Source organism: Myodes glareolus, chromosome 10 (genome assembly GCF_982192425.1).
Source record: "Myodes glareolus chromosome 10, mMyoGla1.1, whole genome shotgun sequence".
Taxonomy (NCBI): Eukaryota; Metazoa; Chordata; class Mammalia; order Rodentia; family Cricetidae; genus Myodes; species Myodes glareolus.
In genome coordinates, this window is record NC_142035.1 from 72,282,528 (window position 1) to 72,299,279 (window position 16,752).

The window sequence follows — 16,752 nt, forward strand, 5'->3', positions numbered from 1 at the left end:
TGCATGAGTACAAACTGAAAGGGCCATTCGGAATCTCCAAAGTAAACTTCAGATTGAAAATACTTTTGTAAACTACGGTCATGCTATTGTGCAGGCCAGTGATAAATCCGTAATAAGAAAGAGAATGCAGCTTTCTGAGAGAAGTGTATGTTTAGATTTTGCACAAACAGTTAACATAGTCCACTCCTGGAGTAAAGAACAAACATCTACCTTGTTAGAGATTTTGCTGAACCCCAGACATTATTTCATTCACTGATACTACTTCCCTGCCCTGCCCCCTGCCCCTTGCCCCCGCCCCGCATGAGAGTTCCACCTCACTTCTCTCTTCCTATACAGTATCTCCACGATGTCCCACTAATATTCTTTCCCCACAAAATATCACTAACGATGGGGGTTTATGTTCTTAATTTCAAATAGACAAAAAAAGGAGGGACAGGCGTAAGAAACAGAAATTCCAGAAAAGAGGGAGGATATTCTCGCAACCTGGTAGCTAGTGAGCAGCCCAGAGTTCAGAGAGGTCTAGTTCCCTGAAGATTGCAGAGCTAATTAGTGACCTCAACAGGACCAGAATTCAAGTCCCCTGAAACACTGCCTGTGTGCATGCCAACAAGCTGTTGAGACTACACTCTCTGCCGTCTTCTCAAAATAGGCTTAAGAGACTGCTTAAATTGTTTTCCTCACTGGAGGAGTGAGATGGCTCACCTTGGGAAATTGTCTGCCTTGGCACACAAGCCCAACAACAGATCAACAACAGCAGCTCAATCTCTGGAACCCACAATAAGGGAGATACAGAAGCTCAGCAGAAAAAAAGAATTCCCTAGAAGCTCATGGGCTAGTGAAGAGTGAAACAGTAGAGACCCTCTTCCAACAAGGTGGAAAGGGAACATCAGATCCTGAAGGTTGTTCTCTGATGTCACACTCACATGCACCTTGGTCGTGTGTGTGTGTGTGTGTGTGTGTGTGTGTACACACACATATACATACACATACACACACACAATACACACACACACATGCACAGACACACACATATACAAACATACCGCAAATAGCCAAAACATTTTTTAAAGTCTTTTGTTGCTAGATATAGGAAGGAGACAGTATGACTGATATCCTCCAACATGGGAAAAAGTTGAATATCCTCTGGCTTAGTCCTAGACTGCATCAAAAACTAGAAGAGAGTGTTGCCCAGGAATCTAAGTAAGGCCCAATGAAAGGAGAAGATGTATGTCGAAGTAAGCTTTTAACATACAGATACAGAGACAAATTATCATTCTTTTGGAAAAATTAGCATAAAGATACCACAGTTTTATAAAGTTAATTTCAGTGAAATAGAAGTACATAAAATACAAGGTCTCCACTACCTATTAAATGGCACGATGTAGTTAACTAAGTGATCATCAGTAAAACTAATGTTTGTCCTTCCCACCCTTTTATATACATATACAAAAGCAAACATCATTTTGATGTAATAATTGTATTAGCTACTTTTATTGTTCTCACAACCAAAAGACTCAACAAGAAGCCACTTGGAAGAGGGAGGACTGGTTCTGACTGATGGTTTGGTGAGACTCAGTCAACTGCGATGGGGAAGGTGGGCCAGTGGGAGCCTGATCACATCTCCACCCACTGGGGACCAGGAAATAAAGGCAGTACACGCTGGGCCGAGCTACGACCCTCAAGGACCATCCTCCAGTGGCGGCCTTGCTTCACTAGGTACCACATCCCACAGGGCCGACACCCCCAAAAGAGTGCCCCGAGTTGCATGCAGCCAAGTTTTCAGACAAGTGCATGCAAGGGGCCTTTCACAGCCACACCTCACTCTCCTCTTTTCTGAACTATGGACACCCAATGTAATCCTGAAATTTATATGTTTCCTACCTCATTCTCTAACAGGAAAGGAATATAACGTCAGACCACGTAAAGTCTCTATAAAAACTGTATGAATCTGTTGTGAAATGATTACTTTTTGATTACCAATGGCCAGGCAACATGAATGATGCTACCTCAGGCAACAGTACAACAAGAGCAAGCCGCCTTGCCATGTTTTACACGGCCAAGCAGTTTAGAAACGTGTTAACCCTGTAGCCATCACTAGCACAAAGTCACAGCTGCTACCGCCTCTGTGTACCAAGCACTGACTTCTGGTCCTGCCTGATCCCAAGGGTGCAGGGAACCAGAGGCATGGGCAATGAAAGGGTTTCATTTCGGGTGAACAAGCCTTCGGACATTAAGCCTACTTCATAGATGACAATACCAAGACCCTAAATAATTTTTCCAGCAAACCAGTAACAAGCCCAACTGTCAGATGTCACAGCTCCCGCTGCAGTAGTCCGTGACAATCCTAGTTAGCACATGTCTGTTTTAGCCAGGATACCAGTAGAAGAGCTTGAGGCATTGGCAGGGCCACAGAAGTCAGGTCCAGCCCAAGAGAAGAAAAGCCTTGGTGGTCCTCACTGAACAGCTACATGGTACAGGGTTTCTACCCATTGGAACTGCTACTCCCTTGGTGTATCTGAAGGTGAAGAGATCTTCCTGCCGGTTACAATCCTGACAGGCACAAAATCTCCTGCTGACGTTGACAATGCAGGAAATTCAACCCCAAATCCCACCAGGAAAAGCCTCCACGGTGTCCCCAGTGATTTCTTGAAGAAGACCAGACAAGACTTATCAGCGTCTGGATGAAGGCCCTTTAGAATCACAAATTTGGAATCAATGAAACAAGCATTCCTGATAACAGCTGGCAGTAAGCATACCGCAGGGGCCACTCAGAATTCTTCTGCACTCCTTTACTTGAATAGCCTTTTACAGATGATAGGGTTCCACTGGTGATGACCGCCTCTAATTGATACCACTTTCTGATAAAGAGCAAGGGAGAAAGAAAATCCTGGGGCCTTAGTCCCTGAGGTGTGGTCAAGGACAAGTGCCTGAACAGGAGTAAGAATTGAGTTCACATTCCCCATTGTCAACCCTTAAAAAGAAAATTAACCTTGGTAGGTGACCAACCATCCCGTTTCTCAGGGAACAGGGAACCCCTCACGAAGTAGGATTTCCGGTACTAACCCTGATGGGGCTGGATGCCTTACCAACTTATTTGATTAGGCCTCCCGTCATTAAAAACACAAAGTCTTTATGACATTTCCAGACCTAAAATGGTTCTTTTAATGCCTTCTCTAATCATCATTAGAGACACTAAATAACTTTTTCAACATTCTGTTCAAGAAAGATGAAGGGCTGTGGACAGATGAAGACCCGCTAATTGTTGGTTTTCAGTCATCTCATCCGTCGGGATAATCAAGAGTCTGAGCAAGAAAGGCCTCCTATTCTAGGCTAAATGTTGGTCTACTAACTCCAGCTGTGCTTTGATTTTTCTTTTCTAAAGTCAGATAGAATTACTTTTTTAAAAAGGGAAAGAAAAGAAAATCCCACGTGAGAAGCACATTCAAAGAGATGCTTCTTAGAAAGTCTGGTAGCGATCTTGGAGTTTATAAATAAGGACGAAATCTAAACCTCGCCACACTGGGTAGAACCCAGCTCTGGAGTAGGTGGGCTTCAAAGGAGGGCAACTGATTCTTGCTTATCTTTGTCCCTCACAGTGGCACCTTGCAAACAAAGCTTTGCTTTAATTAGTCACACTTAAAGACAATACCGGTCAGTCGGTGTAATTATTTACCTATGAATAAACTGATATCCGAGGAAGGGAAGTTGATCAGAAGGGGTAACTGGAAAAGAGCTGGTCACAAAGCTAAGCTGAGACTAACCACATTAAGTGGGAAAGGAAGAATTCCTGAATTAAGGTGAGACAATACCCACTGCTACCAGTAGGTCATACGAAAGGAGGCAAAGAGCCCCAGTACCTATCACAGGTCTTCACAGATTTATGGGAGTGAGAAAAGAAAGTGAATGCTTGGGAAATCCAGAGCAAAATAAATGTGTACTGCTTCAAGTAGGAAATACAAACTAGCCATAGGAATGCAGCAAAACTCTGCCATGACATGTTGCAATTTTTCAAATCAAGGGAAATTTTAGGCTCAATATCTCACAAACACTTCAGGGTCACTTTAAATTTCTATTTAGACAAAGGGTAACGTGTTTTTAATGCAACCAAAATAGAATATATTGCAGTCAAGGAAGATACCCAAGCTCCTACAACCTACCAAGGGCTGTCATAACGCTAGGCCATCAACCAGCAAAGCAACAGCAGCCCCATCGATGACTAGGTAAGGCCGAGGCAATGGTGAGTCACACGCCTGACAAAGCACACCTTCACGCTTCCAGAGTGATCCCGGTTTCTCCTATCAACACATAATCAAATGTACTGAACCAATCAATAGATCAGAAGAGAGACAGGCAGGTAGACAGACAGAAGACAGATGGAGATAGATGATTGATAGAAAAATAGTAATAGTTAATATAGACAGAAAAATAATATAGATAGAAAATATTATTAACAGATAATTAATAGATAAAATAAGTGATATATATTGGTCAGCGTAATAAAATAATAAATCTACATAAATATATACATCTATAAATACATATTGATTATAAATAAAAGAATAAATAATTACATAATCAAAATAAGTAGATAAAATATAATAAATGATAGGTGGGTAGGTAGATGGTAGGAAAATAATAATGGATAATAGATGTTACACACAGATAGCAAAAGTTAGTAATAGAAGATAGATAGATAGATAGATAGATAGATAGATAGATAGATTAGATAGATAATAGAGATCTATGAAATGGAAGAAAGAGAGGTGTCATGTGGAGCAGACAGAATCCATCTAGATTGGGAAAGCAGTAACAAGACAGAGGACAGGAGGCGTCCTGTGGGTGCAGGAAACTAAACCAGCTCAGAGCATATGATAATCAGAGAAGAAAAATGTCACAGCTGTGAGAAACAGCTAACTCAAAGGCACCGAGACAGAAGGGCCCAAGGGCTCTCAGGTGAGAGGAAGCCAAGCTGAGTGGTTAATGAAAGAGAAAATCCACAATGGAGCCACCTGGGAGGAGGCCTGCACTCCCAGGCTGGAGTCCAGTGACACGCAGCACAGCTGCCTAGGTTGCCATTACAAACCTCTTTTTTGTTGCCCTGGTTGGGAGCTTTTTTTTCCTTTCTACCTCCAAGAAAAAGACACGCACACACACACATACCTAATTTGACCCTTCAAAGTTTTCACGGCTAGATCTAAGATCAGTTCTAAGCTTATGTGATTTAAAAACTATCTCAGCGTTCAGTTTACCAGAGGACTCCTGTGGGCAAGAGCAAATAAGAGGAAATCTGCAGAGCCGAGCAATGGCTGAGCTTCGCAGTCATTTCCCACGGAATCTGGGCAGCGCAGTCTCACTGGAAACAGGATCCACTGCGTTCTCTGAGATCCGCTAATACAAATATCAGTCTGCCAAAGCAAGCTAAAAGGACCCTAAACCACGCCATGCACAAATCCCGTGACGTGTTTGAAAGAAGGGGAAGAAACGGAAACAATGAAAAGAGTGTTTGAAACAAATGCACACATATTGTTCAGAAAACCTATGATGGTAACAAAGAGAAGACATATTCACCTACAAACCTGGGTCAGTCTTGCACTATGTCAGCAACTCCTGATCACAAGCAGATTCTCACGGAAGGCCAGCGGGAAGCTCTTAGAAACAGCTTAGCACGATCATTTGCAAAGATGTTTATGTTCTTTTTTTTTTCTTTGTTGGCTTGTTTGTTTCCTTTTGCTTTCTAAGCCTGTTGTTTTTGTTTTCCTACTATGCAAAAACCTTACAGGTACTTTGGGCAGCTTCCTAGAACATACTCTCATAGGACATCATCCCACTATTGACACTAATATTCAGGGAATTGAGGAAAAGACCATTTGTTCAGTTAATGCTTCTGAATTGGAGAAGCGTGCATGTGTGTATAGGCCATAGGAGCTACTTTTATTTAAAAAAAAAAAAAACATAAAACAGTCCTGGAAGAAAGAGTCTGTAACTTGGACATGCCCTGGGTTCAGTTCTACCAGGAATAAAAACAGTCAACAAAATCCTAACCTCCTCTCCCTCCCAACTGCACAATAGTGTTCAAAGAGATTCAGTCCCACCATGAAAGGCCAGAGTTAGACATCGGAAGGGGTCTCATGAAGAATGGGCACCAGGCCTTGAATAAACAAGAGAGATGGTGACCTTCTGCCCCTTCCATGAAAACCTGGCACTTCTGCTGCGGAGGACCAGACAAAAGTTGGGGTGTGACCAGGGGCTGCGACATCCCTGCCGCTCTGGGTTTCTCCTGTACTTCCTCCTTAAAGAGCTTAAAGCTTCATGTGTATTCCATAGTATCAGGGAGCAAAAGAAAATACAATTCGCGGGACTAGCTGTTCCACTCTCCTTAAGCCTTTTCCCCCATATTGTTCAAGTCTTACATAATGCAACCCATGATTCACTAGCAACAGGAAAGACAATGGATTTAGCAGTAGCTGGACCATTAGTGCCAATCAGGCATATTTCCCCAGCTGAATGTGAAGGCTTAGTGGGGTGAAGTGTAAGAAAATATTGGAGAAAGTTTCATGAAATATTTCACGATGGATGAAGTAAGGAAGACACGGTAAAGCAAACTGAACTAAGGGTGAGAAGACATCGCCAAAAGTCACCGTGTGGCATTAGGAAAATACCGTACCCAATGAGTTCTTATCTATAACATGTGAACAAGTTATCCAAATCCTTCAGAAGTTGTGAAAACCTAAGGTGCTTTTGTGGCTGATTGTGCTGGAAAAATCTGAATAGTTACCCAGATGCAAGGGCCTTCTGGGCTGCATGGGAAACCACAGATACCCATCTGTTTCGGAAATCACTGACTTCCACTCTCCCTAGCAAAATGGTGAGAGAATAGTTTTCTTTCACTTTGCTTCTCTTTTCTTGATTGTTATTATTTTTTTTCTTTTTAACATTCGTGAGAAATACTTACATATGTACATGTGGAGGCTGGAATCTGCTCTGGTTGATGTTGTAGTGTGTGAATGCCTGGGTGGGATTTGAGCTATACTCATCCACCGTTATGGTAACTTTGCCTTGAGAAGGAATCCCATGTGCCATCCTTCCTCCCTATAGGCATGAGCAATTCACAACTCTCTGGAGCAAAAGCTGGAAGCAGTCATGGTGTGTCTCAGCCAATCTCTGAATCCAAGGATCTGCTCATCAATACTGCTGTGCGTTCTAGAAGAAAGGCAAAACAAAACATTATAGGCATGCATGTGTGCATATATAATTAAAAAGAAGAACCAGGAGTAAGGCAGCTCTAAAATACATTAAGTTTGGAATCTAGATATCAAATGGCCTCGGGAAAAAAACCTCTGAATCGGAACTATTTCCTTGTGGGTGTAACTGTAGTGTACTGCTGTCTGTATGTCCCTCAGAGTGGACGCTACACCCTTTCCGGCATCACTAGATGTTAGTGGATTGTCTCAATGGAGTTCAAACTAAGAATTCCTCTCTAATTATAATTATGGCACTTAACATGAATTGCAGAAGGGCCAAATCCACAGTTGCCATGGTGTCTAGCTATAAATGGTCTGTGCTGGAAGACGCCACCAAGTCTTCGCTGCTAATTGACATACTTGGTTCTTACAAAATTGGTATCACGTTATACAATCCCTTGAAATCTTGATGCTTCGATGATCCACAGGACACCATGACAAACGCAAACTCAAGGTTCTGTGCTCCATTAACAGACACGTGAGCTGCAGAACGCACGTGAAGCACACGTGACACGTAAGTTTGTATTGAAGACACTTTCTTAAATACACTATGCCGGGTACACACACTGACTTCTCTCTGGCTAACCAAGGCACACTTTCTTTCAATTCTCAAGTTACTCAAGTTACTCAGAGGCACACAGAATTGGTCGGTCACTTTGTGACCCTGACCTTCCTCTTCTCTCCCTATGGGAGCATTTAGGGAGGGCAGCCATGACATCTGTGACCTCCTTCCTTATTATTCTTATTAGCTGGTCTCGTCTCTATAAGAGATTTTCAGCAGTTCTGATTCTTCTCATAAGTCAATGCATTAATTGCTGCATAGGGTATAGAAATGAAAGTATCTGTTTTACCAGCAGATGTTCAAAGATTGAGGGAAGCAAGCCCTTGCATGGAAGCTGTCGCGATCAATGATCAATTGGAGGAAGTAGGAGGTACCACATACTCCTTGACTAACCCTTGGCTAACCTGCACTCTTTTCTAAACACTCTGGATCAGAATTCATTTGCCATGTGCACTATTAATCTCCAGAAATCTTAGCTGCTATCTCAAATAAAAATATTTAGAATAATAAGATTAGATTGAAATTTGGCATGAAACACCTTAAACCATCGAACAAAAGGCAGATGGCCTGCCATAGGCCATTTATTTTATTATTTTGCAACCCGGGGCTCCTGTAGTCCTCCATATGCTAGCTGGGCTAAGAAATTCCACAGTGTTCTACTCAAATGGTGGCTTTTTTCATATCAGTAAAGCAAGCGAGGTTACACCCACCTGGCCTATGTTCCCAGAACATTCCCCACAGCCAAGAAAGAAGGCCTGGTGTTCTGGCATTTTTAACAAAACGTCGCCTTGGGTTATCTTCCTTCTTCCTGACGTTATGGGAGGTATGGTTCCCACAAGCACCAGTTGATAGGCGCTCTGGCGAGTAGGATTAGCTAAGTCAAGTCTCGCCCTGCGCCGCGGATGGAAGGTATCTATAAAGAACTGCTTACGAATCATAATGGAGCGGTTTTCATCCTAAGTTTGCAGCTGTTTCCTTAATTTCCTACACAATTATATTTTACTGTTATTTTGCATAACAGTAAAACACAACACCTGCTTCAAATTGCAGTCCTGTTCTAAGTACTGTAATTCTCTTTTGAGACACAAAGTACCGAGACACCACTGAAGCGCAGGGCTGCATAATTGCGTGGCGCTGAAAAGTAAATACAAACGGAGACATCTTCCTGTTACAGAAATGACTGTCATTAAAAAGAATGTTAGCCATCAAAGCACAGAGGGGGAAAATACACATTTCCAGAATACGAGAACTCAGTGTTTGCATAAATTAGAGAGTACTATAAAAATTACTTAGCAATTCTTATTTTCCTTCCATCAATGTCTATTGTGTGAGGTACAGAACGTTTCAGCAGCAAAGGACACCAAATTCACGTCTAGACCACTGCGACCTCAGCGTATCTGCGCCCCTTGCCAGAGAGAATCTAAATGGTTGGAGAGGAAACTTATGAATTAAACTAAGAGAGTGTAGGCCAGAAATAAAAGACGTCCTGAATATTTAGAGTGACTTGACGTGGCTAGAATGGTACCCTCTCGTCTTGAAGCCAACAAGAGGCAGAACTTACATGACAGAGCCCCACTTCTAAACGGTCCCCTCCATCCTAAAGTCACCCTAGAAATTTTCACTTTCTGTTGGGAAACACCTACGTCTCTTTGCACCCCTGCCTCCAGCAAGGCAAACAATATCTCTCCATCGGCAAGCTCAGACCTCTGCAATTCTGAAGGGCTAAATGGGTGGCTGGCATCTCATTTGAATTCATCTTTGCCTTGTTCCCTTTCAAATGTTTTATCGAAACTGTGCACCTGCCGGGTCTGTCTTCTTTAATCTGGAGTCCTTTGAAGGAAATGTCAGACTGAGGCAGAGAGCTTCAAAACTTACAGCACCTTTACAGACCAGTCAAGAAAGGGCGGTCTTTTCTTTCTCTTTTTAATGCTATGTTCAATTCCACACACACCTCGAAATGAACATATCCTAAAACTGGTGTGTGGGGGATTGGGGGTGGGGGGGTGGGGCTCTTGGTGACAAAACCATAAACAAAACCACTTCACTCCACATGAGAATTTGGGGAAAGTCTTAACAGTGCAAGGAGCCCATCTTAGAACCTTCGAAGAAGCTTGATCGCCTTGCTTCACATCTTCAGGCTGTAAAACCCTCCCGACCACATCCTCCACTCCCAACAGTTAAAGGGAGCAGCTTTCTTCTTTTAATTTTATACTTCAATGCATTTTATCCACAAACAAAGGCACCCAGCACAAGACGTCAAATGCCTAAAGAAAAACCTAAACAGGACTGTCACTGCCAAGCACTCTCGCTGCTGTTAGAGTTTCAGTTAAAAAAAAAAAAAAAAAAGCCCACGTGAGCCATCGAGCATTTCCTAGACAGCAGTCACTTCTGTCCCTTAAGCGGAAAGACTGGAAATTTTCTTTCCCAGGAACCCACTTGGAAAACCTCTTAAAGTCTGCTGGCAAGGAAGGGATTAAAATCTGAAGGTTTAAATAACTGTCTCCACCTCCTAGGCTGCAGAAGGCCGATTTACCTAAACTTTCAAAGCAACAATTTCTGACCTCTCTCCTCCCGCGCCGCCAAAGCCAAGCTGAGGAGAAATGAGCCCTGGATTTCTCTTTCCTTGTTTAAAGAAGGATGCTCACTTTAATCAGAAAGAGAGCCGCCCCTCCAACCAGCTGGGTGGAGGGACTTTGGAGCTCGCCCCCGGTCCAACCCCCGCCGAATTTCATTCTCTCCTCCCTCTGCCTCAGGGATCCAGAACCTTCTTAACTCACGCCCCTGCTCTTTTATGCCCATTTCCAGTTACTCATTCCCACATGCGGGAGCGATGCCCACACGCCTTCCCCGCGGTGGCTCCACTAGTTTATTTTTCTGGAGATGCTGACAAAGTTCCACGTGCCTCTGTCCACTATGATCCCTCCCTTCCAGTCACACTTACACCTGAACTCGTCTCCAGCACTGCTGACACCCAGCTGGCACATTCTTTCGGAGAGGGAGGGCACGACTTTTCTCCTGAGCCTCTGACAAAGCGTGGAGTCTATATATGGTGGGGTGAGGGGGGGCGCAGGATTCTCTACTTTGGATTGGTTTGTTTGTTTTAAATCTAGGGTGGGCAGATGGGGTGGGGGCTACAGCTACTGCACACACACGCACACACACACACACGCACGCACACGCGCGTACACACACACACACACACACACACACACACACACACACACGCCCTGCCCTGCCCTGCCCTGCCCTGGTAGCTCTCGCTGCCTGGTTCTGACCATAACTCCCTTTTCATTCCTCAGGCGCTGAGTACCCGGCTGCCGCGGTCACGGCTGCTGCAGGCGGCACTACGGACCCTAGCCTCACTGCCCCAGGGTCGGCTAAGCATCTGCCCCCATTTTCCTCTCCCTCCGCTGGGAACCGACTGAGGACGCCACACCATCCTTGGTGGGGCAACGTGGTCCCTGGTCTGGGAAGTAAGCCTCCGGAACGCGCTGGCATCTCCGAGCACACAGACAGGAGCCCAGGTCCGCACCGTCAACAGCCGCCTCCTCGCTCTGTGTCCCGGAGCTGCCAGACGCCTGCTCCAGAACGGCTGGAAAGGGAAGGCACCGGGCCATCAGGCTGTAAGGGGTGAGGAAGCCACTGCCTTGCCCTCTCTTTGGAAGTCTTTCCCTTCCAGTTAAACTTATGTTTGTTTTCCCCACCCTGACCTGTTAGGGTCTGTACCATCACAAATCAATTACACATTTTTCATGACCCGCATTCGCTCTTAATTCCGGGTGTGTTGGGGGGGTGTGCTATAAATCAACTCCGCTGATTATCTTTCCATGCTATTTTCTTGCTGGGGATTTCAACGCCCTCTAGAACCTCTAGGTTTTAAGAAAAAAAAATGCTCCCTTCACCTCCTAGGCCGCAAAAGCCCGGAATTCGAAAGATTTTTTTTAAAAGACAACCTTGCCACATGTAAATGTAAATAGAAAAAAAATTAAAAAGAAAGAAAGAAAAACCGAACTCCTGTTTAGATAGAAAAGAAATTGGGCGGCCACGGTTACTTTTCCACGCTACTGTACCCCGCCTCCCAGCCCCCCACGCTCTGCAGGCAGCGATCGCCGAGACCGGAGCGTGAGGTCGGGGCGCGGGGGCCGGCTGAGGGCTCCGCGCGGGAGCGCTGCGCGCGCGGGCGCCCCGAGCACAAAGCTGCACCGAGCCGTCCGGCCACTGCACCTGGCCCGGGGCCGCCGCGGGCGCACGGGGCTCGGGCCGACACAATGCACGCGGGCCTAGGCCGGGGCAGCGGCAGTGCACGACCCCGGGGACTTTCTAGTAAACAGATCTCGGACTCCCGGGCCCCACCCCCATCCTCGCCGCGGGGCTTCGGCCGCGGGCTTTCGCGGACACCACCCCCGCCCAGTCCGGAGAAACCCGGGCGGAGGAGGGGGCAGGGAGGTGGGGACCCCGAGAGGTCGGTGGCAGAGGGCTTGGGGAAAGGGAAAACAGGGAGCGAGATGGGGAGTGGGAGGGAGGACAGCTACGGAAAGAAATTCGTTCTCCGCTTGGGGGGTTGCAAATCTGCTCTCCCCGGGTACTCGAGTGCTCACTCGGCCAACCTCAGGGTCGGCGGGGCCGCCGCGCTCCGCAGCCCCCGCGCCCTGGCACGCGCCTCTGACAAGGCACCTCTCACCCCGGCTCCGCTTTGTGTGTGCATTTTTTTCCCCTTCCTCTCGCGCCCGGCACCGGCCGCCGGCCGCCTCCTCCCCCCTCCCCCGCCCTCCGCCTCCCTTCCCCGGGCGGATTACCTTTCCCGGGCTGTGCTCCGGGTCCCCGGGATGCCTTCAGCGCCCCGTGTGCGGGCGAGCCATCGCCGAGCCACCCAAGCCGGCTGGGAGCAGCGCTGGGGGCGGCAGGGGCGAGGGGCGCGGGCGGGCCAGAACCTTCGACCCCGGAGGTCCCCGGCGCCGATCCAGAGTCTGGAGGGTGGCGCGGGGGCGCGGTGCGAGCGGGGCGCGGGGTCGCTGCGGGGGGAGATGGAGAGGACGGGAGCAGCCTCGATCCGGGGAGAGAGCGAGCGAGGGGGCGAGGAGAGGCAGCGAGGGCGCGGCGAGCGAAGGGAGCGCGAGCGGTGCAGTGACAGGGACTGCCACTGGGGTCAAAGGAGCACTGCTCCAGGAAGCTGGGCCGCCCCAGCGCCGCTCTCTGTGAGCTCCCCACCGGGACCCCGCGCCCTGCACGCCCCTGCGGTAGTTCCGGTCCACTCGAACCCCCCACCCGCGCCCTGAGGCCGCGGGGTTTCCAGGAGAGGAGGGAGAGCGGAGGGCGAGGCCCGCAGGCTGCTGGTGCTCCTGGGTCAAGCAGGCGGCAGGCAGCTGAGCTGCAAGTTCATCACCATGTGTGATCAGCGTTAAAATGATAGGGGTCGGGGAGATGGGGGCGGGCCATGGAGCTCCAGGAACATAGGGGAGCCCCCCAGATGGGCGTCTTCTGCAAAGAGAACACCAAGCCCCCGCCCCCCACTCGTGAACCTGCCAGGCTCTGTCAGAGGTCCTGGCACAGCTCCAAGGCGCAGAACTCGCTGCAGGGGCAGGAGGAGCGTCTGGGGCACAGGGATCACACCGGAGGAGGGGGGGGGGGGTCCCTCCCCTCCGCTGATCTGAGGCTTTCCTGCGGGGTATCAAGTCTCCCCTCTCCTCGAGCTTCTCAAAGACACACACACACACACACACACACACACACACACACACACACACAGAGCCCTCTTTGGCTCTGCAATGTTCCTGAGAAAGAAAGGCCAATCCAAAGACAAGGATTTTTGACCTTCAAGAATTAAGACAGGTTCTGAATAAGAAGGTGAAATGAGGCAAAGGCTTTATTTGGTTCCATTTTTTTGTTCCCCCTCCCTTTTTGAATCACATTGTCCCTCTCCCAAAGACCTGCACTTCAAAAACCAGTGTAAAATCGAAGTTACTCCAATTTTTCTCTACTACTTTGGAAACCCGGGGGTGGGGGTGGAAATGGAGGTGGAATACTAGGAATATGGAAAAGGGAGTCAGGGTAAGGATGGGAAAAAGCCTCTGAAATGCTGGGACAGACGACTTTTAGTAAACTTGGTTGGCGCGATTGTCTGAAAGATGAGGTGGCCTTGTGATGTTATGCCACTGTCAGAGCTGAAGGATTTGGAAAGCGACCAGGTCTAATTCCTTTCTAGGAGTCAGACTCAAAAAAAAAAAAAATCTGCATTCTCCGAAGGCAGCTCCGGTGTCTGTGCACGAGAGAGAGAAACGTGTGCTTAGTACACTCGGTGGCAACTGGCTAGACGTCCTGGCTGAAATCATATCCCCTAAAATTAAAAAGGAGCCGTTTCAACCTGGTCTGTGGCCTCTGCGCTGAGACTAATTGGCTTCCAGGATCTGGAGAGGAAGGGAGAGAGCCTGGAAACAACCCCCCCCCTCCCCCTTTAAAAAAAAAAAGATCAAACGGAATTCGCTTGAAAATATTTCCCCTTTACAATGGACTTTCCTGACACTTGAATTTTAAGTAACCCATCTCTTCTGCTCGGCCAGAAGTGAAGGGGAAATGGACTTACTGTTGTCCTTTTACTGAAAGGCGTGTCCAGAGTGTTCCTGCGCATCTGGTGGGCTGAGAGGCAAGGACAGCGCCTGCTCTTGCCGAGCACAGATCACACCAAGTGACACTGACTTTAAAAGGAGCCAAAGACAAGGTGAAGGGCCACTTTTATATTTTGTTATGTTCTGTTTTTCTGCCCAACCATGACATGGACTAGAACCATGGTTTTTGTTTGTTTGTTTGTTTGTTTGTTTTAAGCTCTTGGTTTTGTTTCCAGCAATACACTCCTTTCATGTAAATAGTTTGAATTTTAAGACTATTTCGACCGACATCACTGTGCACTCATCCCCTCCCCCCCTTACACTGTAGTCAGTCCAAACAGTTGAACTTATTTGAACACGGTTTGGAATCTAAATTTGGGCACACAGGCTGCGGATAGCAGTGTATGGTGGTTTACTGACACAGAGGATATTTAATGTGATTAAAAGTCAAGTGTGTGGTTCTTTACAGAGTTGGTGAGAGTTTGTAACATGTTATTGCATAAGGGAAAAAATATTCAAAACAGAAATCTTCCATGTGAGAAGAAGTCAACCTACTGGGTCCCTGTTTATACATCAGTTATCCTGCAATGACCAGCTTGTATGTGGGTTGCGAATTTTTATTTCCTTTGAACTGCTAAAAAAAAAAAAAACACTAGAGAAATGTAAGTGAATTTAAATGAATCAGGAAGAAGAGGCAGTCACTTTTCAAGTGATTCTTGTTACGTGGATTTGAACTTACATTTTGAGTTATTATCCACAAAATAGAGGTACACACCCTGAACACTTATATTAAAACGATTGGATGCTGACCGCATCCGCCTCCTGATGCTCATCATAAAACCCTGAAATACATCTTTTCAGAATGCACTTAGGAAAGAAAAGGAGAGAAAAAAGGGACTACTTGGATGGAGGCTTAGGGACAAACGATGCTTCTTTTAAAGGATCAATACTTTGTTGAGTTAGTGCTGCAGCCTCTTGTAAGAAAGACTCCTGGAACAGGCGTCAATAACACCTGGGCTATCCTGTGGTTCTTTTAAAGGAATAAAATCATTAAAACTATCATATTTCTTTGGATAATTTCAATGAAATTATACACATCTCATGAAAAAACTATGGCTGTTCTCTTTGTCTTTAAGCTGTCTACATTTTTAATAATCGTTTCATCTAGTCTAGGCTAAGCGTCACTAGAACTGAAAGAGCTCTGGAGATGCAAGAAAAATGAACTGAGATGCAAGAAAAATGAACCTGCAACAAATAAACTACTTTTTAATGACCCTGAATCCCCATTGTTCTCACTTTTGAAAGTTATTTTAGGTACTTTATTGTAACCCCTGGCCAAAGTTGACGCACTATGTCTTATATTTCTTTCTGCCCTCTGCGCTTATGTGCAGTGCACATGGACACTTGGAAACAGTTGTTAAATGGCCACATGAATCAATAAATGAAAAGGCAAAGAAGAGAACGCATCAGTGAGTAAGTCAAATACACAATGAAGAAAAATCCATGCCAGATCTGCAAGAAAGGAAGTGATGTCATAAGGCTGGCGTTGGGAGAATCAGAACTTTCCATGTAGCTAAAAGAGTTCAGTTGGTTTTGCTAATGTCTCTAGAAATATAAGACTGTTTGAGAAAATTATTTTCTCAGTGAGAAACTGAAGACTGTGCTAATGTCTGACCCGTTTGAAGGCTTTTCTCTTTAAATACAGTAGGATACCAAAGTAAAAAGAAATCTGAACAAAACCGGTGCCTAAATATTTACAAAGATAGTTTGTCAAGATATATTCTCAAAAGAAACCCATGTGATTAATCTGATCTTTGGATATGTCTTTTTGTGACATATTCAAAATAAATATAGGAATAATTTGGGAATTTGTTTTATTTAAAACTTCTTTTTAGTTAACAAAAATATACATGGCTGAGAAAGATTGCAGACATACTAGAATGATGAAAATTTTACTTCAGGAAATATGTTAATGATTGTACTAGACAAGGTAAATTTGATTTAGCTTTTTCGGCCTCAGAAATAGTAACAAGCAAGGAAGATATGAAAATCTTTGCAAAACATTAATTCTTGCCATCGTAAGTAAATGATGTCTACATTGTACAGACAAAATATTCCATTTATTATTACATATGGTGGACAATATAGTAGTTATATTTATATTATTTATATTTATATAACAGTAGATTTACATTATATATATATATTATTACATATAAAGATCTAGGCAAATATTTCTAAAATAATTAGTTAGGCTGTGATGCTATGGGTTGGACCAACAGTCTTGTGATTCTGAGGCTGTATCTAAGTGTTACAATGGGGACATTTAAAGGATGCTAAGCATGGG

General features: G+C 45.6%; 1 protein-coding gene across 3 annotated transcripts in view; it reads right to left on the bottom strand.

Moving 5' to 3' along the window:
• Mpped2 (metallophosphoesterase domain containing 2) overlaps nucleotides 1-12,947 on the bottom strand; it is a 185,760-nt gene extending 172,813 nt beyond the window's left edge. The window contains exons 1-2 of one of the 3 annotated variants that reach the window (XM_085696737.2): nucleotides 12,600-12,947; nucleotides 6,953-7,200 (exon numbers count right to left, since the gene is read on the bottom strand). In XM_085696737.2, the coding sequence (XP_085552863.1) occupies nucleotides 6,953-7,080 (128 nt within the window). In that variant the 5' untranslated portion in view covers nucleotides 7,081-7,200; nucleotides 12,600-12,947. Of the gene's footprint in view, nucleotides 1-6,952; nucleotides 7,201-10,744; nucleotides 10,854-12,599 lie in introns of those variants that run through there. The other 2 variants (XM_048443692.3, XM_048443693.3) reach the window with 2 other exon arrangements.
• Between the last annotated feature and the right edge of the window lie 3,805 nt (nucleotides 12,948-16,752).